At 40.4% G+C, this 24,975-nt stretch overlaps 1 protein-coding gene and 1 long non-coding RNA gene across 2 annotated transcripts; one reads left to right on the top strand and one right to left on the bottom strand.

Moving 5' to 3' along the window:
* The first annotated feature begins 8,146 nt into the window (after nt 1-8,146).
* LOC119732742 (patched domain-containing protein 3-like) lies at nt 8,147-17,159 on the top strand. The gene is made up of 3 exons (XM_038206375.1): nt 8,147-9,164; nt 11,445-13,040; nt 17,026-17,159. Exons 1-3 carry the CDS (start codon nt 8,147-8,149, stop codon nt 17,157-17,159), a joined length of 2,748 nt encoding a protein of 915 aa, XP_038062303.1.
* Nucleotides 17,160-23,100: 5,941 nt separating this feature from the next.
* On the bottom strand, nt 23,101-24,712 carry LOC119722402. Its single transcript, XR_005270444.1, has 3 exons — nt 24,527-24,712; nt 23,654-23,811; nt 23,101-23,363 (listed from the first exon to the last, which is right to left on the bottom strand). It is a non-coding gene; the product is annotated as an uncharacterized LOC119722402 (long non-coding RNA).
* Nucleotides 24,713-24,975: the final 263 nt, after the last annotated feature.

The following is a 24,975-nucleotide window of genomic DNA, read 5'->3' as shown; positions in this document are numbered from 1 at the left end:
GTGCTACGAACAGTTATAAGACAAAACAAATGATGGATTTGAACATTGATATTTTTGAAATTCTCCTCACAATAACGTCCAGTCTGATGACGTCATGATTTTGAAAACTAGCAAAGTAGTTTGCGGTTGTCATCTTGGGGCAATTTAGTAATCTTGTTGACGAATGCCTTTTCTTTTAATAAAAAAAGTTAAACCGCTAGGTTTTTTATGTTTGGCATTCCTCACTCAGCAATTCCTTAATTTATTTGTCTGTAGTAAGACTAAATGCTTCCGTTTTCAAGTTAAATTCCATTTTCAGAAGTAATGGTAAAGTGTTTTGTACGCAGGAATAAAAATATTGCCCAAAGCACATCAACCACTTCACGAAAACGAACCCCATACTCTATGTAGTTAGAAGACACAGTTCAAACTTTTTTGTCAAGTTTTGCCCTAAAGTGCTTGTAATTTGATACCTGATCACGTCACAATGATGTCACAACATTTATAACATCTTTGGACCGAGGTCCAAGTGTAAACTAGGTTTTATCATCACCACGTCAACCGTTTGAAAGAAATTTTGGTTTGTTGTGATTTTAGGCTCATTTTTATATTTTAAATTCACTTCACTTTCACCCTCCGGTCCACCCCGAAATGAATGTCAAGCGATTTGAAAAATCTCATTGCCAAGTATGAACGTGATTTATCAATTTTGCTAAAAAGTTACAACTTAAAGAAATTGGTCATTCTTTAAACAAAAATCGCTTTTAATTTGATACCTGATAACGTCATAATGACGTCAGAGTAGTATGCACCACTTGGGATTAAGGTCGATATATGTTTAAAGTTACAAGTTCATACCAGAGGCATAGCACAGTTTTTGTATTGGGGGGGTATTTTTTTTGAAAATGTCACTTGCACATCCGTGCTTAAATGTGGACTTTTTTTTTTTCTCCGTGCACTTGGCCTCCGTAAAATCAAATAGTCCGGGGGAAGGGGTACCATCTGTCGGTGGGGGCGCTGTTCAAAACCCACGATTATATACACATACGGGCAGTATATGGTGCTTTTCAGGGCGATACATGCGCGAAATGTAAAGAAAAGGCACCCGTACCGGCTGATGGAACCAAAAAGGCACAACTTATTTTCAAGAAGTGCACTTTGTAAACAAACAGGGCATTTGTTAACAAAAGAAGCGCACTATTCGCAAGTAGGTTTTTTTTTATTTTATTTTTTTTTTTTGGGGGGGGGTAAAAGCTGGTGAAAAAAGGAAATTGAATGGAAAAGAACAGTCTTTAATAATTATTAGGGGGGTTGAATACCCCCCCCCCTCCCGCTGGCTACGCCTATATGCATACCATAAACCGTTTAGGAGAAAAACCGCGGATACTTATTGTGCAGAAAAGAAAAAAAAAAATTATCTGAACGATTTTAAATAGTGGTCGGTTTGTGCCCAACCACTCAACAAACAAAGATGATTTATTTTTACCATTTCAAAAGGGTTACCAGGTCTTACCCGATCTCTCAATAACAACTGATATCTTCAGGCCTACTTTGTACTTCGATCGATCTTTACAAAATGTTTGTTCTGGTGCTAATGCGAGTTTACGCGTTTTAAATAGTAAGTTGTTATCGGCGCCCGGGGAATTTTAAAGGGCTTGCAATTCGTTATCTGATAAAGTTCACGATCATTTACCAACACACACCAAACGACAAAGAAAGAATTCCCGATAAGCACTGGTCCGAGTCAATACAATTATTTACTTTGAGTCAAAGCAAGAAGACTTCGTCTTTAACGCGTCATTTACTACTGCCTGCCTTGTGTCAATACAACCTATTCCAAAATTAGAATCGAGTCATTTTGTATTCCTTATGCCTTACCGTATTATTAAGTTTTTCTCATTATATTGTCCTAAAATGTCTTCTAATAGAAAAGGCACGAAATATTTTTTCGTACTCCATCCTGAAAATGGCGCAAGAAAATCAGAGAATCCTTTTGTAATTCAAGTATCGAAATCCGCCATTAAAGAAACTGCAGTCATCCGTTGATAGACCATTTTCAAATTGTCAGAGAAAATTGTTCATTTTTATTATGAATTAGAACAGACAACATCGCTTCTAAGATAATTTACATAATTCTCAAAGAATATGCTATTTTTTTCCTTTAGTTTTATATGTAGGCGCATGTGGTCATTGAAATGCCGACATTTTATACCAATTAGGATACATATATTTTCATGAGTATTTTTGTCGTATTTGACTGTACGTTCTATGAAAACTAAAATGCGCTGAAAGAACTTGATCGTGACAATGATGAAGTACAGTGTCTTCCAACAATGTTGAAATTTACGTTGAACAGTGTTACGTTCTGGTACTCGGTGAATTCGTGGCGTATGCCAGATATGATACAAAAGCACTGACCTACTTCTAGTAACTTCTTATAGCCTTTAGTCAAAATATAATTGTGACTTTTGTTACGATCTTCCTATCGATACGAGATCTGATTTTAACGAGATTTCATGTATAGCGCCGGTTGTTGGCGATTACCATGCCAACGGATATTAAGGCTCGTTATCACGCATACAACCAATTAAGGTAAATCCGTTCAGTACTTTTCTTGCACTAGAGCTCAGAACAGTCGTTCATCCTTCCCTCTAGGATCCGTGATCTAGTTAAACCAAACAAAGCCTCACATGCAAACCTCTTAACACCTCATTCATCATTGCAAGGTACTAGGAGCATTATGTAATCCAAATGGTAGACCATTAAACTCATACAAATTGCCTTGTGTAATAAAAGTGGTTTCTTTTAGACCGATTTTCAAATAACTTGATGCCAAATCTAAGGTGGAAAATATGCAGGCCAACTCATACCTGAGTTGTGAAAGGTATCTGAAATAGTCGGTAATGAAAAATTGTGTGATTTTGTTCAAAGCTCGAACATCTTTTAACCCTAAAGGGGCCGGGTTATTTTGACCATCTCTTTTTTGCTACGCGGCAACCCATGATCCGATTTTTATGTTTTTGGTATCAAAAGATGCGCAAAGCTCGAGGCTAAAAAAATGTTTTAGAGGCTATCGCGGAAAATTTTTAGGGGAGGGGGGCGGATCCCCTCACGGCCCCTTTAGGTTTAAGAGCCTATACTGTCCCATTTTCTTTTACACCATTACAACTGTACTCGAAAATGGTGAAGTTGACTCTGAAATGACGCCATCTTTTAGCATTTTGTTAAATGCTCTCTGATGTGCGTTGTAAGATCGGGGAATGCCTAGTAGGGGCGAGCTTATCCAGTTCGCATAGGATGAAAGTGATAACACGCACTGGCTGTTTGTATACACAGGCACGGCTGACGGGTTAAGACTTCAAGATTGCCTCGACTCGACTCGACTCCGGGTGAAGTCTAAACACACTTTTCCCTGGCTCCTTTTGTACCCACACAAAGTCCGTGAAGTCCGTGACGGTCCATGGACCGTGTGTTAATCTTGAACTGGCCGTCGTGCACGGCCTATTATTCTCCAAAATACGCTCAAGTGTAAAAGCATTACATTCACATTTACATTCACTGGACTTCCGAACAAAAGATGTGCACAAAAACCAGGTAGCAGCGACGTTGTGTGGACTTGCCCACGGCCACACAATGTTTCCCCTTCTCTGGAAAACAGGTTTAGAGGCAGTTTGTGGGTTTAGTTTTTCCGTGGCAAAATGAAGAAAAACATTAAGGGGAATCATACAAACAAATTTGGGTTGAAGGAGTTTTCAGAGTGTGAGTAAAATTATTTTTACAGGCTTTTCTTAATTACACACAAACAAAAGAATGTCCACACCAGGTATGTAGCGTAAACATGGGTGCACACCCGGATTATTAAAACATATGAGATTTCGGCAAAAAATATCGTACAAATAATGTTATAATAACTCTTGCAAATCAATAAATATGGCGTTTGGCTGTACAAGGTGTCTAAAAAAACTAATCCTACTTTAAAGGCCAGACTTTATGTTTACCAACCAAAAAGCATGGTATCATCTTATAGCCGAAGCTTTATGCTTTTCAATGATACCTTGGGTTACATTCCAGGGTCACGCATCATGGATCTTGGAATTGTGGTGCAAAAATGCAGTTGGTTCCCTTTTGAACCAATGTCATTCCGGCCTTCAGACAGTGTGTAAACCTCGGGTTGTCACTAGGTTTCACTTTCAGCTGACGGCAGAACAGAGAATCTGTGTGGTCAAGAAATTGCATGAAACCAACAGTTTGCAGGCTACACAGGAAATTGGGGTTGACCGAGAACCACCAGCAAAGAAAACAATCTGGGCCAATGTGAGAAAGTATAAAGCACACGGAACCAGCCTCGACCGCAACAAAGGACGTTCAGGAAGGCCAAGGACAGCGAAATTTCAGGAAAACATCGCTGCCGTACGACAGCAACTGATTGACCACCCACAGGAGACAAGTGCAAGACGGAAGGGTGTTGGACTGAACCACGCCACTTTTAATCAGATCACTCGTCTGGAACTTCATTTCCATCCGTTCCACGTCCACATCCGTCATGACCTTCTGCCTGCTGATTTTGCATGAAGGCAGACTGTTTGTGAGTGGCTTCTTGAGCGGTGTGAGAGCGATCCTCTTCGTAACATCTTGATCAGGAATGGGGCTGTGTTTGCAATGAACGGTGAGGTCATCCCCACAATGTTGTTCATTACGCCCCAGCTGGGCGTAACAAAAATGAGCAGAGATAAAGTGACTGTCTGGGTCGGACTGTGTGGCAATGGCATGATCATCGGTCCATTTTCCTTTGAGTGAAATCTCAATTGTCAGGCCTATCGTCAAATGATCAACGAGGAGGTTGTGCCACAGATGGAGACCCACTTCCAGCGACGGCAAAATGGAATGTTCCGTTCTTTGTGGTGTGCTCTAGATAGTGGCCAGCACATCGTCTCATCGCTGTTCAAAATCGCCTCCACGAACTCTTTCACGAACGCGTGATTGCTTTAGACAACCCCTCCACACAACATGCAGGATTTGCGTGAAAGGATTCATCGTGAGGTGGACAGTTTGCGACAGGATTCACGTACCGTGAGACGAGCTGTGGACGACATGCGCCGCGGATTTCAACTGTGTTTGGAGAGGGGAGGTGGACATGTGGAGGGTCTTGGCCAATGAGAGAAAATCATAAACTTCTGTTAGTAAGTGTTTTAATCATGATGGTGAATAAAATCCGTGAATAGAAGCAATGAATAAAAAAGATGAATTTGTTCAGCAGGAAAATGAACGAACTGCATTTTTGCACCACAACTCCAAAACAATGGTGCTCCATGATGCGTGACCTTGGAATATAACCTAAGATATCATTGAACAGCACAAAGCTTCGGCTTTATCCCGGCGCGAAGTGGTTTTAACTGGAGAATTATCACCAGCATCGAATCTGTGCTGAACCTTATTGTTATAACCACGACGGCTGTTTTGGGTTCCAAAGACATCAACAAAATGTTCTAAGTGAGATTTGAAATGCTTTTGTTGGATACGTTATAAATATTATATGATACATATATTCACCTTTTCAAGAACCTAGTGAGTGTTGGATGAACATGATGGGGATTCTGTAACACATCTTCACTGTTATCCAACTCTACGCCATCAAATTCGGAAAAATTAGTGATGTCAAATTTAAAATTTGAGTGATATTAGATTGGCGGGGGGGGGGGGTCCAACCGTTCAGGGCATGCCTCCAGGAAAAATCTGCGATGCTTTCTGCTGTATTCTTCTCAGTAAGGCAATTTGATATCAAATGTTTGAGCTTAGCATTCCATTTATTATTTTCGGTTCCATTATACTATATATAAGATTAGTCAGGGGCTGGGCATGTCGTTTAAAGGGAAAATACAACATTTGCAAACATCGAAAAATAAAACTACCAAGTGGTTACGAAATACCTTACTAGGATGTTGGTAAATGACGGTCTAAAGCATCCTGTATATTTATGGCACCTGGTGTGAAGTCATTTTTAAGAAAAATGGTACTTGTGTATACATTTCCAACGGTGGTCGGCCGACCACCGTTGGAAAAACCTAACTATTTTTCAACCACTGCTCCAAATTTACCATTTTTGTTCCAGTCCAAATTTTGTTTGCTCTTGGTTCCATCGGTAATTCATGAACGGGTGCAGGCCAGCTAGACTGGTTCCCTGACCTTACAATTTTCCGGCATTTTTTTTTATCCATTTCATCTACAGTGGAGTCTGGGAACCAGACTACCTGATCATTTTTGTTTTTCTTGGTTTTTCCAGCATTTTCGAACGCAAAACTTCAAACATGTCAGTGTAACAATATTTGATCTATTATACTAACCCCCAAATAATTCATTTCTAAAAAAATTACAGCAAAAGCCAACGATGTACATTTGAAACAAAAGTTGACCCAAAACGAACCATGTTTTGACACACCTGAAACAATCAGGAACCAATCGGAGATACACCCTTCGATATTAAACCACCCTTTGTTTGCGATTAAGCAAATAAGAATTAAACTATACGCCAGTGACTCGGAATGCAACCCAAAAGACTGAATCTTGTTTGATAACAATGTAGGTGATGTAATTTACCTTGAATCGCTGGGAAAATAGTTTCCAAATCCCTTCAATAACTTTGGCACATATAAACAGAACAGACACCGGCCTATAATTTTCTATCATGACTTTTATCGTCAGCCGGGGGGGGGGGGGCGGATTCCCCGCCCCCCCTAAGATCTCGGCCATCGAGTGACGAAAAATTTTGAAACTCAGCATATGAAGAAATACCAAGAAATTTCATGACTATAGGTCAAAGGGTTGTGGAATTATGGCTAATTAATTAATCATATGTACGAATGGCAATTCTGCTCTATGTACACGACGTATATGCGAAAATTCAGTTTTCACGGCGCGTAGCGCCCGAAAATTTTTCGCTACGCGGCAACCCGTGGTCCGATATTTATGTTTTTGGTACCAAAAGATGCGCAAAGCTCGAGGCTAAAAAGTCATAACAGCTCGGGTCGCGAAAAAAAATTTTTTTAGAGGCTATCAGGGAAAATGTTGAGGGGGGCGAATTCCGCCCCCCCCCCGGCCCCTTTAGGGTTAACGTGCATTACACGACACACGGGACCTACGGCTTTACGTCCCATCCGAAGGACGAAGCAATAATGGTAAAGTGCCTTGCTCAGGAGCACAAGCAACATGTTCCCATGGTCAGGATTCGAACCCATGGTGTGCCACGGCACACGAGTTGAACACCGTAACCACTGGACCACAGCACCCCACATTTTCGTTATTTTTTTTTATTTTCAAGATTGTTCAATTCGTTAAGAATATGTATCCTGTCTGACCTAGGCCCTCAATCAAATTGAGTTTGCTCAGTATCAATTGAAGACCGTGACGTCATCAAACTGGAAGTAACGTGTGCATATTGATAGAATGTAAAATTGTGAAGAACTGAACAACCAAAAAGCTGTTCCAATCTGTATTTTGTCTTTCGCAAACAGTCCTCCATGAGGCTTTCGAATTTTGAGAAGCGTGTCTTTGAATCATGTTAAAATCTTAGCCCAAATGATAAGATAAAAGGACTCCCATATCCGAATAATGTCCCGACTGATCCAGCTCAACAATTTTGGATGTTTTTGAATAAACTGACGTGTGAAGTGTAGGACTATTTGGTCTGTAAAAAGAACAGATTTGGTGAATCATCATACACTGTTACTGTATGTCTGGACGTTATTATAATTGTTAATGAGCAAGTCATGAACATTTCTAACAACGTCACTGTTGTCACGGCCTTAAAGCGCATGAGCAATATCAAGTTAGACACATACCACACTTATGTATAACCAAGCGAAAGCGACATGGCCTCAAACACATTAGCGAGCTGTGTGACGATAGCTGTGTGACGATGGCGCTTGGAAATGGTTGAAGTCTCCGATGAAAAAAAAAGTTTTCGGGGAAAAAAACCTATGTCGTGGCCTAATTAATATGTGTGTCAGACGATATTTATATGTATGTTGTTTGTAGTTTTACATGTCTGGGATTGCAAACTGCTTTGTTAGGCGTTCTTTGCACGACCGCAACGCGTGAACACACAGACTGTGGCCGTAACTATAACGATACCTTGTTCAGATTCGAACAGAGTCCAACGTGTGGAAATAACATGGCGTTCGGTTGCAGTGCATTCGACTGCATCGAGAAATTCATCAAGTCGTTATTCCTCAACTACGGTGGTTTAATCGCGAGACACCCGATTCCCTTTCTGCTGGTGCCGCCACTGCTGGCCGGGGCACTGGGGGCTGGGATGATGTTTCTGACGGAGGAACAGAGCGTGGAGAACCTGTACACTCCTGAAAATGGCCAGGCCAAGACAGACAGAAACACGGTGGAAACATTGTTTGCCAAACACGGTGACAATGACACGCTGGTGTCACGTCTAACGAGACTTGGTCGGGCTGGCAGCGTGATTATACGGCCCAAGGATGGACAGAACATCCTAACACAGGCGGCCATTTATGACATTTTAGATTTACACGAGCAGATCATGAACATCGGCATCACTCACGACAACCAGGAATACGGATTCATTAATCTCTGCGTCAAATGGGACGGTGTTTGTAACGAGAACCCCATACTCGCTGCCTATGATTACAACTCGTCTAAGGTTCCGTCGACCACCCTAACATTTCCCTTCTATACCTCACCAACCGTTAACACCGTAACTTATTTTCTCGGTGGAGGACTAGGCGGAGTGACTTTTGTATCAGGTTCTCAAGATGATGTCCTCTCGGCTGAGTCTATTCAGTTGTCTTACTTCTTGCGGTACGAAGACAGCGTGGAGAACCAGCGAAGCGCCTTGTGGGAGCAAAAGTTTCTGGAAGTGGCTGAGGCCTTCACGTCATCGGTCATCACAGTAACTCGCGAGGTGTCTACTACTCTGGAGAGCGAGTTGGATAAAGCTAGTTCCAGTGTCATTAAGGACTTTACTATCACTTTCACCATCGTGATCACGTTCAGTATCTGTTCTTGCGTGATGCTAGACTGGGTGCGTAGCAAGCCCTGGCTGGCCGCTTGTGGTGTCCTATCTGCCGGCCTGGCCGTGCTTTCATCATTCGGGCTGATGAGCTGCATTGGAGTACCATACATTAATGTCGTCGGCTCAGCACCATTCCTTATCCTTGGTAAGTAAAGCTTAAAGGTAATGAAGGTATTTTTATTATCTGCGTGGTATTTAATCAAACGTCATAATATTCTGCCGTCAAATTATTTTACTGCAATCTCACACATTTGATTATATGTAGGGCGGCTATTTTGTCATGCAGACCTTAGGCATCATTGTACAATTAAAATGACAGCAACAAAATATACAATTAATATGAAACATGAAACAACAACGACAAAATAATGTACATGTTAAAGGCAGCAACATTATAAAACAAACAATTAATTCAAAGAGTAATTAAAACCAACGTTTGTAACGACGAGGTGTCCATAGATCGTCATTCGATAAATTGTTCGGAACAGCGATTCGAACCTTTCCGTTTTAGTACAGTTACAAGGCTCCCATTCTTTTAAAACAAATTTTGAGCATGGATGAAATGGTTATCAACTTCAATATTTTCTTTTTGCATTGATTATCTCGTACGTGGCAGTTATCTTTAAAATGTTAGAGGTATACATGTCACTACGGCAGCCGGAAGTCATTGAAGAGTGAACAACAAAGCAAGTGTAAATGTTAGGTTTGAGGTTAGATGTACCTTTGTTGCATGTACCTTTCTTTTTTGCTGTAACGCATTTTTGGCCGGATCTCTCGAAAAATGTGGCGTTGACATCCATTTAAATTAAATCTAGACATATTATGTTGAAAAATGGCCACTAATTTGAGATAAGATGTCGTTAAATGTAAAGTATTTGTCTGACCGTGCGCAGGGAGATAGTACTCAGCGCAACGTTGTGTCATTTTTATGGGGGTGGAAAAAGTGCGTGAAAAGGGCACTCGCACATCCATCATGTAATGTTGACAGAGTTTAAGTTATCCTGACACTTGGCCTCCGTAAAATGAAAAAAGTGGGGTGGGATGGGGGGGGCGGACCATCTTTTATTCGGGACGCTGTTAAAAACGGACGATCCTGCACACTATCAGATGGCGCTTTTCAGGGCGGCAAGACTGGTTAAAAATGGCACTTGTTTAAAAAGGGACACTTGTTTAAAATAAAGAGTACTTGGTATAAAACAGCACCCTTCACAAATATTGGAGGGGGGGTTAAACGCTGGTGAAAGGGGCAGAGGGCAAAAGGCTGAAAAAGGGCACTTGAATGGACAAGGGCAGTCTTTACAAAATATTCTCTTTGGGGGTAAATACCAACCTTAACACCCCCCCCCCCCTGGTAACGCATAAGTAGTGTGAATTATTAATGATGGTTCCTTTAAAACGCTTTGATGGAATTCGCAGAAGAGTGATTTGGTTCCTTTATAAATAAATTTCAATGACATTTATCATTTAACACATCCTCGATGCGGTGGGGTCGAGGTGAGTGGGGGCCTGGTGTAGGTATTCACCGGCAGTGAAATATTCACCCAAAGTATCCTCAACCAAACGAGAAAGTATTAAACGGCCTTCAATTAACCTATCGCGGTAGAATCGAGTCAACGCAGCTTGTGAAATATTGTCCAATTACATGATATGCAAATGGCGCGGAATGCGCAAAGCCTAAGACAACAGAATTTAACGTACATAATTCCATAGGGTTGTTTAATGTCGTGGCTAACTTGCAAACGTCGATAAGTCAATTGACCGCTTCATGTTTTGCCAACGTCACCAATATTGTTCAGACGTTGACTTATAGTGCGCAAAGTGAACACGTCATTCGTGACAAAGAAAATTTGCGGTTGCAAAACATGTACATTAACAAAGAGAGCGAAATAAATTGAATCCGTTGGAAATTGGAATAGCCATTTAGGTAATGAGTTCTTAGGCGAGACTGTACAAGGGGAAAAAGTGAGTAATATCTCTTGTAACCTGCCCTGGTGATAACGCCCACACTTTAGAGTTAAAGTAAGAAAAACAAACAAACAAACACTCCAACAAACAAACACACAAAAACAAGTTACAAATCATTTTCTTTAAAGCTTCAAAAAGAAGGAAATCAATTTAAATAAGAATTGATTTTCCTCTATAGTATATTACTTTTTAGTCAACTTGAATGACCGACTGACTTATTGGAATTTTGTTTAAAAAACATGTCTGCCGAATATATTGATGAGAAACTAAAAGAAAGTAAAACCCGAAAAACGTACCGAGTTATTTCCGTTATCATAGTAGTTGTTGTCAGAAGATTTTATTAGGCGAGGCTTTCTTATATTTGAAGATAGTGTATTAACATTTTGGACTTTAAGAAATCACTGAGTTTGATGCTAATAATATTGAGATTTTTGAAATATTTCTATCTCTTTCTTAATAGGTATTGGAGTTGATGATATGTTCATCATGTTGGCTGCTTGGCGACAGACTGACGTCACATGGTCAGTGGAAGGACGCATGCGCGATGCCTTCTCTGAAGCCGCCATGTCTATTACCATCACGTCCATCACAGATGCTCTGGCCTTCGGAATCGGCGCTATAACGTCCTTCAGATCCGTCCGTATTTTCTGCATGTACACGGGTGTGGCCGTCATCTTTGACTACGCCTATCAGATCACTTTCTTCGGCGCCTGTATGGTGCTGATTGGTCGTCGCGAGGCAGATAACCGACACTGTATGTCTTGCCTCAAAGTCCGACCTAAGAGTGAGTCTACGCCCACAGCCTACAACATATTCTGCGCCGGCGGTTCGTCCCAACAATCTACGGACAGGAAGAGTGTGGACACTAACGACCACGCCCTCATGCTGTTCTTCAAGAATTACTACGGTCCCTTAATCACGCGTTGCTGGGTGGTCATTCTGACAATATTACTGTTTCTGGGCTACCTGGGCACCGCCATCTACGGATGCACCCAGGTTCGGGAAGGTCTAACTCTCCGCAACCTTGCCACGGATAACTCCTACGCAGCCGACTTTTTGGATAATGAATCGCAGTATTTTACGACCTACGGTCCTCAAGTCTCACTGGTCTTCACGGAGCCCAGAGACGTGTGGAATCCTGTGGTGCAAGATCTCATGGAGGAGACCTTAGCTAAGATGGAAGACAGTGAGTACACGTACAATAAGGATCAGAATCTGACGACGTCTTGGCTGAGAGATTATCTGGAGTTCCTGAAAACCATTGGCCTCAGTAATCCGACCCAGACTGAGTTCATAAACATTCTGCGCCAAAATTTCCTGAAGATTCCTGCCTACCAGAAACACTCCTTGGATATCGTCTTTGGTGATGATGATACCATTGTGGCGGCATCGCGATTCATTGTCACCACCAAGGACTTGGTTTCCACAGACAAAGAGCGATTCATGATGACGGATATGAGGGAGATAGCTGAGAACTCAGAACTTCCCGCTATAGCTTACCACCCGGCCTTTATTTTCTTCGATCAATACATAGCCATCCTACCTAACACACTGCAGAACATGGGTATCGCGGTGGGCGCGATGTTCATCGTGGCTCTGCTCATGATCCCCAACCCCATCTGTTCTGTCATGGTCACCCTTTCCGTAGCCTCCATCGTCACAGGGGTGGTCGGATTCATGACCCTCTGGCAGGTCAACCTCGACTCCATCGCCATGACCAGCCTCATACTCTGCATAGGTTTCAGTGTGGATTTCTCAGCCCATATAAGTTATGCTTACATAGCAGCAAACACAGGCTGCCGTCGTGACAGCGTCATCTACGCCCTGTACTCCCTCGGCATGCCGATCGTGCAAGGATCCCTTTCCACCTTACTCGGTGTCGTAGTTCTTGCCTTCACGGACTCTTACATCTTCCGGACTTTCTTCAAGACCATGTTTCTCGTGATCTCCCTGGGAGCGCTGCACGGCCTGCTCTTCCTGCCAGTATTTCTCCTGCTCACGGTTCCCGTTAAATCTCGCATAGTGGAGGACTCTGTGCCCTGCAACATAAGCGGAGGTCTTGTCGTTCCGATCCAGTCTGACGTCACCTTCAGACAATCACCTCAATTATCATCACTACATAATGGTGGCAACTGGCAAAACTGGGCCCTGTCTGACAATTTTGCTATTCCGAGGGCGCATTTGCGTAGCCATGAAACCTTGTCGCCCCACCAGTCGCCCCCCACTGAGATTTTGAGTCCTGAACAAATTAGCATAGATCTACATGACGCCCCCAATGAAAAGTCCTGGCTACGCCACTGCTAGGGCGAGGCCCACTTCGGCCCACGGTGTTTACTTTTCATAATCTTTAAAAACAATACAAAATCAGAAATGATTCCACTAAATATAAAATAATGGGTCAATCTGAAACGAGCAAGGGGAAGGTAGCATTGGTTGATCGTAGTCTCGTACCAGACATTTAGTGTTATATATGCCCTACCACCAGTATAGCAAGTTGCATTTTTTTGTAAATATCCCTTTCAACATATTCTTGTGTCTATTAACTGTAAATATGATGAATGTATCCAATAATAAGATAAAAACCTTTGTGTAATGTTTGCTCTTGGGAAGTAACAACGTTTTACTGTGCCTTTCAATGGAAAACAAAGTAAATATCGATACTTGTTTATGTAAAATATGTGTTTTTAAATGAAATTATTTTTCGGTTTTTTTATCACCTTCAACATGTTATTTTGTTCTTGAGAAGTAACGTTTTCATGGCTGTGTCTTTTGATGGAAAGCTTCCCAGTAGTAATAATTATATCATAGGAATAGTAAAGTGCTTGACAGGGGGTGGTGTTTGTGAGTTTTTGTTTTGTAAGTAAACTATTCATTTGAAGTCACCACTTTACAAACAGTGCACTTTTTCACATGGGCGTCGCAAGGGGGTGGCAAGAGGGGGGACGAAGACATAGCGGTGTAAATTTAATGGGTTTTGGGTGTCCCTGCCCTCCTCTAAAACTGATAAATCGAGAATATGTTGAGAAATACATGATTTTTGTTGGGGGGATATTTTTGGCTCCCTCTAGTAAAAATCCTGGCGACGCCCATGCTTTGTTAATTTTTTAATACATGTGTGGGGATTTTTGGCATTTTTCAACTGTCTGAACAATATTTTTTATCGGTGTTCTTTGTCTGTCCTTTATCCAAGAAACTTGCAAACGCAAAACTGGTTTCATCTTATGATCAGAACAAAAATAGTAACAGTCAAACAAATCAATGTGATTAGCGACTTTAACTAATAGAACTTTGTATTTCAACCTCGAATTGTCCTACAACCATGGTTTTAGAGAAGTGAACAAGTGAAAGTAATCAGATAATGGATTATTACATAATCAATTTTGTTTTAGCGTACTTGGCACATATTCCATTTTGAGCAGAACAATTTTCCCCCAGGGATTCTTATTTATCGTTCAGTCATCTCTTTCTCAACATACAAACAATTAACGCACAAGCAATGTATATATGGCAAATACAAAATTAAATTATAATAAAACAAATTAGCTTCGGCCTAATATGAAGAATTGGTCGCATTTCTGATAGAATTTGAAGCTGACTCCGTTAGGTGTAAAACATTAATTTTTCAATAGAATAATAGTTCATCACATCTCTTTTTAAAAACCAAAGTGAGGGGTGTTTCTCATTCATTTTCATTTTGTACACATGGAATCTACCAATCATGAGCAGAAAATTTTTTCTTCGTCATGTTAAGGTGCATACCACCTGCTCTTAAAAATGAAATCGATTTGTATGTTTTGTTTTAACGAAAATCTACTTTGTTCCGATTTTTTTATCTCCTGTTTATATATACGTGGTGTGTTTTATTGTAATTAAAGAGGTTTTTAATATACTTTGGCTTCGTGTAAAAGGAAGTGTTTAGTACTGTTGCGTTTCCTAATATTTACTTCGAACCTTTATATCAGAGTCTACAATCCTTATGAAAGGCACTCTTTACAAATATTTGGGGTGAAAACTTGGGCACTTGATTGAAAAACGGCAGTCTTCACAAAATATGTTTCGGGGGGGAATACTTTCTAACCCCTCCTGGCACCATTGGTTAAAATGTTCACGGCAGTACCGTGGTTGTTAGCTGAACCAATACGGGGGTATGGCTCTCGTGAGCCGGGCGGGCTGTAGCGGGGACGGACCGCGACGGTGTCGGGTGGGCACTGCCTCTGGGCACAGTTAGCCTAATATGTCTAAGCCAATCAGCCCGTTCAATTGTCAATCACCGCACCGCACTAAGTGGAAGTATTTTACTACTTTTCTGAGCCTACAGTCTCCTTGCAGGGAGTGGAGCTTCGTTATAGTAAAGGTTTTCCCGCTCATTTTAAAACTGTTTCCATTCTAATTCATAAACGGTTAATTTCAATTTCGTCTCGAGAAGACTGGAACGCACAAATGCTACATTTAATTTAGTTGTTGGTCATTCCAAGTGATCAATGGTCAATCCATTTTAAGATTTGTCCATTCGATGTCGTCAGATTTCAATGGAATTCGTCTCACTTGATGATAATCTACATATTGTAAGGATTGAATTTGTCTTTGTTCAATCGATTGCACTAATTTTTCGATCAAATTCGTCGGCTTCTCTGGCTGTAAGAGCTTTGTGAACAAGCGTCTATAGCCCTACTCTAAGTACTCCATTGCAGTTTACAATTTTCAGGCTAGTTTCCTTCACTTGCTCTCATGATTCCGAACTGTCAACATCCTACAAAAATATACTATAATATACTTCGAACATCAGAAATATACGTAACATAGGCCAATGGCTGCTAATGGAAACGGGGCCAGAGGGCCATTCAACAGAGTGACAAATCACGACAGTTTCATTTGCCTGTGTATAGAATTGATTTCTTCCAGTTGTTGACGAATAAAATTGCCGAAGAACTAAATAAATGCACACATAAGTATTGAAAAAGATATAATTTTGCATATTAATATACATTAAAAATATACATTAAAAAAATGTTTATTTAAGATTATAGAACTACAACGAGGAAAATACTAAATGAAGTAAATATGTTTAAAGTAGAAATGAGCAGATGAAAACGTAAAAATACCGAAATATGATCAGAATAATAATAGTAACAGTCAAACAGATCAATGTGATTAGCGACTATGTTACCTTAGAACTTTGAATCTTAACTTGGGATTATCCTACAACCATGGTTTTTGAGAACTGAACAAGTAAAAGTAATCAGAGAATGGATTATTACATATTTTGTTTTAGCGTACTCGGCATATATTCCATTTCTGGCAGATTTTTTTTTTTTTTCATGTTAAAGTTGCATACCCCTGCTCTTAAAACAAAATCGATTTGTATGTTTCGTTGTAACGAAAAAAATACTTTGTTCCGATTTTGGGTGACTGCTATTTTGAACACATAAATATGCATTGCAAACTACCATTGAGAATTGTTTTATCTCCTGGTTACGTGGTGTATTTTATTGTAATTAAAGAGGTTTTTAATATGCTTTGGCTTCGTGTTAAAGGAAGTTCTTAATACTGTTGCGTTTCCTACATTTACTTCAAACCTTCATATCAGAGTCCACAATCGTTATGAAGTTTGTGGGAAACTTGACTAGGGGTGACAGTGAGACAGTCACAATGCTGGTTTAAAATTTAATCTCTTCACTTCGTGATAACTTTGTGGGGGATCTTTCATGTGAGCTTAGGTTAATTAGGTTTGATTGGTCTGTTTTACAAAGTCTAATACTCGTCACCACAGTAACCGGCGAAACCAAATCAACCAACGCAAGCCCGCTGGAACAAATTTTTACTGGGGGTGCTGAAATTTCTAATGTAGGACAAAATGACTGCGGAGCGCTGAGCGACGTGGGTTTCGGGGCCGGCTAAATGGCCCCGGTAAATTTTGGATTCTGGATGCTCTGTGGTGCAATCTGAGGCGATTCCTGGCCACTTTCACCTGTAATTTTTTTAGCAAAACTTTTTAAAAGGCTTGAACACTTTTTTTCCCCCGGGATTGGGTGGTGCTTCAGTATATTCCGGCACCCCATCCCAAAAGTTGGGGGTGCTGCATTACTCACAGCACCCCCGTTCCCGCGGGCTTGAACCAACAAATCGCTTCGCAGAGACGGCCGGACCGCAGCGGGAGCGGACCGCTTTCTGGTGATGGGTGAGACAACACAGCTGGACGGGGCCAGAGAGTGAACAGAAACACACTACAGTTCGAGCCAGTGTGAGCATGTGGCGCATCCAAGGGCATTTTTATTTGGGGGGGGGGGGTTGCTTAAAAGGGCACTCGCACATCCGTGCTGAAATGTAGACAGGTTTTTTTCTTTTTGTGCGGACACTTGGGGGGGGGGGGAGGGTACCATCATTCAATGAGGGCGATGTTCAAACCGGACAATCATACACACTATCGGACAATATATGATGATTTTCTGGGAAGCACACGCTCGAAATTTGAAAAAAGGCACTCGTTACAGCTGCTATATAATTAAAGGCACTCATTGTTTGTAAAAAAAGGCACTTATTAAAGAAAGGGCATTTGCTTTAAAAAAAAAAAAAAAGGGCACTCTTGAAAAATATATTGAGGGGTAAAAACTTGCCCAAAAGCCGGGCGGGCAGTAGCAGGGACGGACCGCCACGGTGTCGGGTGGGTACTGCCTCTGGGCAGGGCTAGCCACCAGGCAACCCCACCATATTCGGTTTCGGTTTATATCTCTAATGTTTCGGGTCGGTTTGGCCTGGTCCACCCGACCCGATGCACATCATTAGAACATACCCAAGAAATGTCAGACTATATGTTAACCCTAAAAGGGCCGCGGGGTCCGCCCCCCCCCCAACATTTTCCGCGATAGCTTCTAAAAAAAAAATTTTTGCAACCAGAGCTGTTAAGACTTTTTAGCCTCGAGCTTTGCGCATCTTTTGATACCAAAAGCATAAAAATCGGACCACGGGTTGTCGCGTAGCGAAAACATTTCCGGCGCTACGCGCCGTGAAAACTGAATTTACCATATACGTCATGTACACAGAGCAGAATTACCATTCATACATATGAATAATTAATTAGCCATAATTCCAAACCTATTGACCTATAGTCATGAAATTTCTTGGGAATGTTAAGGAAGAGTTGCTCTTTGCATGTACTAAGTTTCACAAATTTTGAAATTATGGCTAAAAATTATTCATATGCACCAATTGTAATTCTGCTTTGTGTACACATAATGGAGAAATTCAGTTTTCATGGCGCGCAGTGCCGAAAGAAGTTTTCGCTGCGCGGTAACCCATGGTCGGAATTTTATGTTTTTGTTATCAAAAGATGCGCAAGACTCGAGGCTAAAATGTCAGGAAAGCTCGGATCGGGTGCTTGGGAAAAAGTTGAGGGGGGATTCCGCCACCGACCCTTTTAGGGTTAACAATTATTTGTATATTGGGAAAGTGTATAGAATGGACCTAGAACCAAACAAAAGCAGCTCGCCTATTCAATTATACACGCTACACCACAGACTACAAAGAAGTATTTATTTATTTTATTTTTTTTAATCACAATGCCCAACCCAGCCTTTTATAGAACTAAAATAGTTCTTAATATCAGACTGCAGAATATCTTCGTAAAAACAGTTGCAATGTAATTTGTAATTGCAACTTCGAGATCTCAAAGGAGAAATAATCCCCGGATGTGAAAGCTCAATAATACTTTAAAAGCATACACGGCAGTTTTCGTGTGGGCTAAGGTTTCAAGTGTCATTGGATATACTTCGCATTCAAATATAACTACTGAAGTGGAATTTCCAGTAATATTATCAATAGTCCTTGAGTAAACGTCGTTACCTTCAGAAGAATGTTATCGCAAACGACCGGGATCTCCGGGGTAAATTCTGCTTAATCTGTCCTTGCTTTGTTTGTTCTGTCTTTTGTCGATCAAAAAAAAAGTTTAATAAATAACTCGTCGGATGTGTACAGAGTAAAGCTTTCAAGTTGTTCTGGGCAACCGCCGTAAATATTGATTCAAAACAATGGTACGGATTAACAGGGTTTTTCCCCTATCTTTCCGTCGAAAAGCTTATGCTTGGACGGACCTTGTATGGCAAAACAGCCGAACTCGACAAATAGAATTTGGAGAAAATCGATTTTAAAGTTTAAACGTTTGCATTTTGTGATAATGGAACTGGGTTGGAAACCGAACGAATGCAATAAAAATAAGGAGTTTTTTTATACTTTTTTTTCTAAATTGGAGCATAAATGGATAAAAGGTTTTTAAAATATAATGATTTTGTGATGTGGTATTCTTGGCTCCAAAATATAACAAGTACTTCACTTCTATACCTTGTTGATAAAATCGTCAATCTTCAGTTCGAGTTAATGTTTTAAGCATAACTCATAGCGTACATGTACTTGTCTTCCTCGTATGATATCTGTTGGCAAAAATGCCTATGTTCAAGTTAACGGCGTAACTGGGGGGGGGGGGGGTGATGGATTATTATTTGAAGCAGACTGGAATTAATTAGAAATTAACTTGTTTTCATTTCTCTTCGCAAGTTGCCAAAATTAAGATTGTACCTCACTTTAAAATTCAATATGGCCAACTCGTGAATAAGGCCCCTTAACCACGAGGCCACGTCACTCCACACAGAACCAAATTAAAGCAATTCACCTTTTTATTTCTGTAAGCCACAGACAAATATTCCTTAGTCACATCGCCATGCTCAACCCAGCCCCCCCCCCCACCCCTTTTTGAGAATAAATACTTTTTTATGTCGAACATGTAGAATTTTACATAAACAATTGCTATTCATTCTGTAATTGCACCATCGAGATCTCAGAGGATAAACTCCTGGCAACTGTGAAAACTAATATTTACTCTCTAAAAAATTATTCAAGGTGTGTTTATGAGCCAGTAGACCTTTTTATAGCAACATACTTTAAAAAGATCATTATCAGGTTGAGTGCAGACTTTAAGCTTTCAAGTGCCCTTGAGTAAATTTGCAAAAGTGATAGCCGGGAGCTCAGGGGAATTTCCAGAAAAAAAGTCCATTCTTATTTGTGCTGTTTAATTGATGTCTTACCTTACAATAGTTCCAAAGTACCTCGTTTGTGTGGGTTGCAAAACAAGCTTTCAAGTGTTTCTGGGTAAGCATCGTAACTTTAAATTACACCCACTACGAGGAGGTTTTTGAGTGATTTTGGGTAAATTTCCATCCGAAGAATTAAGTTAGCTTCCCGTGGACTTCGTACATGATTATTTCAAAACGCAGAAGGTACATGTGACCAGTCGACCGATTTATAATACGGTCAACCGGTCCCTTGCCAAGATTGCTTTTCGCTCTTAATCCACCTGGTTTTATTCCCCTGTGAATAAAACTTGATTCTTGTAATAGTGCGCCCTCTAGCGATAAAGCGTCATGCAAGTTGCATGCAGTGAGGCGTTCGACTGTGACACACCCTGGATAGCAGACTCAACCAGGGCAAAATGACGCGCCACTCCCGATATGTTGCTTTTGACTACCGGCACATTTTCGTCCGAAGATCAACAAAATGTGTTGTTTTGGATTGTTAACTAACCTGGACGGTGATCCGGGGGACGGGGTGTCCCCAAATACTGTTGGGGGGGGGGGGGCGTCAATGGCGAATGTTTCCTCCCCCTCCCCCACTATTATTGCCCCAGTACATATATTTGTTCAATCAAAATTAACCTACACTCTCAACATTGTATTCTTATAGAGTCAAAGAAGTGCCATTTTGACTGGGAAACTGCTATATTGACCCGGAAAGTGTCATCATATTTCGACCCGGAAAGTGTTATTTTGACCTGGAAAAGTTTCAAGCCCCATTACAACCCAACTTCTTGGTCAAATTAATACCGTGTATAACGTATGAGTGTACAATAACCTCACACAGAAACATGGCACCTTGCGTCATATAAATTCACATTGCACGAGAACAGCAAGTCTGAATGTGACCAACTATGAGACAGAATTCTGGGAGGGGATTCCTTGCCGGCCTTGTTAGGGTTTCCTCCTTTTAATCTCCCTTTGCGAAAAATTTCTAAATGAAAGCGCTGATGCCTTTTTATATAAATAAAAACCCAACACCCCAAACCCTATTTTTTTTTAGCATTGGTAATAATAATTCATCAAAGTGCACTTAATAATATTTGCACTTCGATTGTTTTGTCTGCATTTATTTCGACCAAACCACTCCAAAATAATAAAAAACAAAGACCACCCCCCCCAAAAAAAAACCCCTGTCCAGCAAAGTAACACCGGTCAGTATTAGGGAGCCTAAAATGAAATATACCGACGGCCGGAGATTCCGAGTGGACACTCTCTAAGACTAGGGGGCGCTGTTGAAGGTAGGCGGGACAGAATAACATCTGATATTATAGGTGGCGCTGTTCATCTGCTGCATTTAGCTACACTTGCTCGCTATTTCAGCGACTAGACGGATGAATATGTTAGGACCGATGAGATAAAACGGGGATCATCCAAGGGCGGATCCAGAACACAATTTTTTGGGGGGCCCAAAAAAAATTTGGTCCCCCAAAAAAGTGGGTCAACAAAATTACGGCGGGGGATTCGGGGCCCGCTTAAGGGCCACGAAAAATTTTGGATTCTAGATGCTCTGTGGTGCGATCTGAGGCAATATCTGACCACTTTAACCAATGTTTTTTTTTGAGGAAAAGATGGTGGTGTACTCATTGCCTGCCTTTAAGGCCATCAGCTGAAACTCAAAAACCGGCTGTAAAATGAGTTTCGTTCCAGCAACACTGGGTCTACTTTTTTAATGCACATATGTGGGGTTCAGTACATCACAAACACTATGTCAAAAGTTCTCCAGCAAATATCCTGCAGGTTCTTTTTTACACTTCATCAACGTTTGGCAATGTTATGTACATGTTTGTATGCTAAAAACCCACATTTTCCGGTTTGAAGCCTTGCGTTGGCACTTCCAATTTCAAAACTACGGACGAACAGCACTGTAGCTTGTCACATCCTACACTCTAGAAACTCCTGGGTCAGACTCAGTCTGCTCAGTCCTTTTCCGGGTCAAAAATTGACCCCCTTTGGAGTCATAAATGACCCCTTTGGAGTAAAAAAAAAGACATGTTTCTCGGTCATTTTGACTGAAATGTGTATTTTTTTACCCAGAAAAGGACTGAGCAAATTTGGATTCAGATTCTGGGTCAATCTGACCCAAGAGATTTTAGAGTTAAAAAATATCTTTTATGTACATTGGCAATTGGGTAACACAGAACATGACCCTTTGTTTTCTCATCTGGTAGACATCACCACAGTCCCTCTTCCAAAAATATTTCACTGTAATCTAACTCATTTGGCAGCATACAACAATGCAATTATTTTGAAGGTTTATAATGCAGTGGTGGAACCAGCTCATCATTAATGAAAGTGAGGGGGTGCCCAAAATGGAGGTGTCTTTAGAGTAAATAAATACCTGTACATGTAACCAGCAGAAGAAACAGGAAAGCAGACAAGACATGTCCCTTTAAACAAAACAAACTAACGCATATAAAAAAATGGGTGCTATGCCCCCAAACCCTCTGGATCTGCTGTGGTGAACCAGGTACGTCACTTAAAGAACCTTCTACTTGTAAGAAAGACCACCTTTTTTTGAATGAAACAGGCTTTAAATACAATTATAAATCAAAGGACCATCAGAAGTCAGAGTCTGGTTTCATAATTTCAAAAATCAACCATTGTACATTTATTTGTTATCTTATCAAAACAGCCATCTTAGTTTGGAGAAAAGCCTTAAGATCAGTCTTTTGTCAAAGAAAATTTCAGCTTTTTATTTATTGATACATTGATTAGCACCGAAAAAAGTTTGCATGTATATCAATAAAAAGAAAACAAAACCATAACTCATGCTATTTTGTATGCTTACACATTAAAGAGAGTGATTTGGCTTGTCATATGTGGCTAGTCTCACTGTTTATATTCACAGAATTTGCCTTTCTACTGGAACTAATTTTTTATAATTGTAAAAGAATTAAAATGAATAAAACCAACAATAATGAACAGAAGGATACAATTATGTAGTTTTGAAATCTAGAGTTACTCATTATTTTCATTATAATGTTAAATGCTAACTAGTCATGCTGATACAACTTCAAGTAAATGTTATCACTACATCAAAGTTCTCATCAAATCTTGTGCAGTAACGGCATAACAACAGGATGGAGCGTATGTCTTGCTTTCTAAGCCAAAGTTTCAGTTTTGAATCCTCCTCTGAAGTCCTCAGAGATTCAACCACACATCCAGCAGATAAAGTAGCGGTGTAGATGATGTCGCATATATCAAGGAGAGAGACCTGTGGATATTCTCTTCTAAGCCGATATGTCAACTTATCAGTTCTGTAAAAAAAATAGTAAAATATAGACAGGTTAAGTATCTGATGACCAAAAACAATGATTACTGTGGATGTGCTTTAGAAAAAAGAAAACAACTTTTTTAATCTAGAGTTAAATTACTAGAAAGATCACGTGCCCGATCGTTTTGCCTTCCACTGTAAATATGTAAACATTGGTAGCTATTGAGAACAAACCTTTTCAGCTTCCAAAGCAATATCAAGAAGTTTTCATTTTGAATATTCTATTAAAGTTTATTTCTGTTTGCACTCTGAATAACAATCAAAACATCTTACCAATATAAAGAACCAAGGCCAGTTCCTTCGGCTTCTAAATCATTTCATGATTCCAACAGTTCAGCAAGCTGGGACATTCTCATGAAACTAAGTTGTTGATCGGGGTTGAACAGTCAGTCGCAGAACATCTCCCTTTTCCTGACGTTCATCCTTTAGGCCTATATATATAGAATCAAATAGTAAATTCTATAAAAAGCTATTTTGCTATTTTATACAAAGGGAAAGACTACCCTCACACCTCCATATAAGTTTCCTTCAACTATGGAGAAAGAGACTGCACGACATTTTATTATGGGATTTTGTGCAGTACCCGTTGTAGGCCTACTTTGGCATCTTAACGTTAGACATTTATTTTCACTGCCAAAGGTACTCGGTTTGAATCATGGAACTAAAAAAAAAAAAACTTTTTTTACTGGGTTTTTCAAATAAGATCTATTTGTCATTGAAGACATTTTTTTTCATTGACTTAAGAGAATTTTTCTAAAAGGAAAGTAAAGTCCAAGAACCATTTGGTAAACAAGTGACGTACCCAACAGTCCAATGCCGTAGAGAAAGAAAAGGTGTTTTTTATAACCAGGAATCTGTTATCATTTTGAATGGTATCTTTTGCAAGAAAATAAAATTTTCCTATGCATTTTCAGTTGACGCCATCCAAATCGATGCGGTTCTGTGCATTCACGGTGCATCGTGGTGACCACCAGCTTTGTTTTCGCATTGCGTTTTTATCGTTGTGTCACCCCATTTTCCCTCAAAGAAATTAAAACCTAACCTTACCCTTAATTCAAGACAATTAAACTCAAACATGGATTTTTTGGTTCTTTTTTGGGCACATAAATACACAATCGCCTTCATTATAATGACATGTAGGCCTACCTCCAACGGAAGTTCTGCTTTTTGTACTGTTGCAGCTTGTCCTTGAATTGAGGTTTTCATCAAAATCAAAATCCTGGTTGATTTTGTGTGCAGCATGACACAGTTATGTAGATAGGCAATTAAAAGAAACTTGAACTTTGCCCGGAGCTTTTTCGGTGAAGAAATCTGGGTCTCAGCTGAAGTGTCTGGTTTACGTTTTCTTGCAGACGTTTACTATCTATAAAAACCGCCACGGGTGAGATCGGCCGGCCGGACTGCCTTGTTTACATGCGCCGGTAGTGCATGATGTAGTAGTAGTACGTACAGTACGATACAGACATAGCAGATCCACTGCCCACACATCGTGGGTATATTCGGCGATGCCATTGTGAAATTCAACCACTCTTTGGCACAGGAAAATTAACTTACTATCACCGGACATCAGATCCTTTGCATTTCCCCCCTCAAAC

Source organism: Patiria miniata, unplaced genomic scaffold, assembly GCF_015706575.1.
Source record: "Patiria miniata isolate m_02_andy unplaced genomic scaffold, ASM1570657v1 HiC_scaffold_1, whole genome shotgun sequence".
Lineage (NCBI taxonomy): Eukaryota > Metazoa > Echinodermata > Asteroidea > Valvatida > Asterinidae > Patiria > Patiria miniata.
Note: the sequence above shows the minus strand (reverse complement) of the source record. Positions and strands in the feature narration are given on the sequence as shown.